The following is a 1,206-nucleotide window of genomic DNA, read 5'->3' on the forward strand; positions in this document are numbered from 1 at the left end:
CACCACGCCCGGCTAATTTTTTTCTATATTTAGTAGAGACGGGGTTTCACGGTGTTAGCCAGGATGGTCTCGATGATCTCCTGACCTCGTGATCCGCCCGCTTCGGCCTCCCAAAGCGCTGGGATCACAGGCGTGAGCCACCGCGCCCAGCCAAATTTCAGAATCTTATGGCACCTGACAAACTTGAGAAACACGAAGGAAATGAGGTGTCATTCACTGGGAGGAGATCCTGTCATGTGTTATGTGAGAAGACTTGCAGGGACACATCTCAAGCGCCCCCCAAATGGAGGCAGTCAAATCGCTTTCCCCATTCTGCTTTAGTGAGAAACATCATTGGCTAAGGTGTGGGCCAAGCTCCCATCTTTCACGTAGGGCCAATACAGCTGCACAGGAAACGGACTAACGGGTGTATGAGGAGTGTCTAGTACGTGCCAGGCAGTGACCAGCTAGGCAGAGCACGGAGCTTCTCTGGTGGGTTCTGCTGGCGGCCTGCGAAGGATGGGAGGGGAGCGTTAAGGAGGGAGGGTAGGGTCTGAGGCTATACGGATGTGATGAGGGAGGCAGAGACCAGAGAAACGGAATAAACGCCCTCAGGGATCAGAGACAGATTGAGAAACACAAATCCATGGTGAGAGGTCAGCGGAGTCAGAGACCCGCATGCAGACAGAGGGAGGCTGGTGGAGACACAGACACAACGAAACACATCATGAGAGAGACCAGCAAAGAGGGGATCAGAAACTCACAAAGGGAAGTCAATGGAGACACACAGACCCACGGGCGCGGGGGAAGGTGCTGGAGGAAGAACCAGTGCAGCGGAGAGGCAGAGAGGGGGCGGGGAGTGGCGGAGGGCGGGAGAGGCAAAGACCCACACCGACAGACAGAAACCGGAACAGGGCGCCAGGGACCCACACGCCCTCACAGAGACCCGCAGACGTGGAGACGTGACGGCCTCGGGCTCCCAGATTCCGCGGGCGGCCGAGAAAGGAGCGACGCCCGGGAGGACGCGGCCCGGGCCGGCCGCCGCCGCTCACCTGCCGTCCTCCCAGGGCAGCTGCGCCGCTTTCCTCGGCGAGGGGAACATCGTGCGGGGAGGCGGCGGCGCATGGGGCAGGGTGTCTCTTATACACATCTAGATGTGTATAAGAGACAGCCATAACACTCCCCCTTTTGTATTCCCACGGCATCTTACTTCCTACTTTTTTGTAA

At 57.9% G+C, this 1,206-nt stretch overlaps 1 protein-coding gene across 2 annotated transcripts in view; it reads right to left on the bottom strand.

Moving 5' to 3' along the window:
* B4GALT7 (xylosylprotein beta 1,4-galactosyltransferase, polypeptide 7) overlaps nucleotides 1-1,106 on the bottom strand; it is a 10,269-nt gene extending 9,163 nt beyond the window's left edge. For both annotated transcript variants that reach the window (XM_011989949.1, XM_011989950.1), the window contains exon 1: nucleotides 1,032-1,106. In XM_011989949.1, the coding sequence (XP_011845339.1) occupies nucleotides 1,032-1,081 (50 nt within the window). In that variant the 5' untranslated portion in view covers nucleotides 1,082-1,106. The remainder of the gene's footprint in view (nucleotides 1-1,031) is intronic.
* Nucleotides 1,107-1,206: the final 100 nt, after the last annotated feature.

This window comes from Mandrillus leucophaeus, unplaced genomic scaffold, assembly GCF_000951045.1.
Source record: "Mandrillus leucophaeus isolate KB7577 unplaced genomic scaffold, Mleu.le_1.0 Scaffold366, whole genome shotgun sequence".
Lineage (NCBI taxonomy): Eukaryota > Metazoa > Chordata > Mammalia > Primates > Cercopithecidae > Mandrillus > Mandrillus leucophaeus.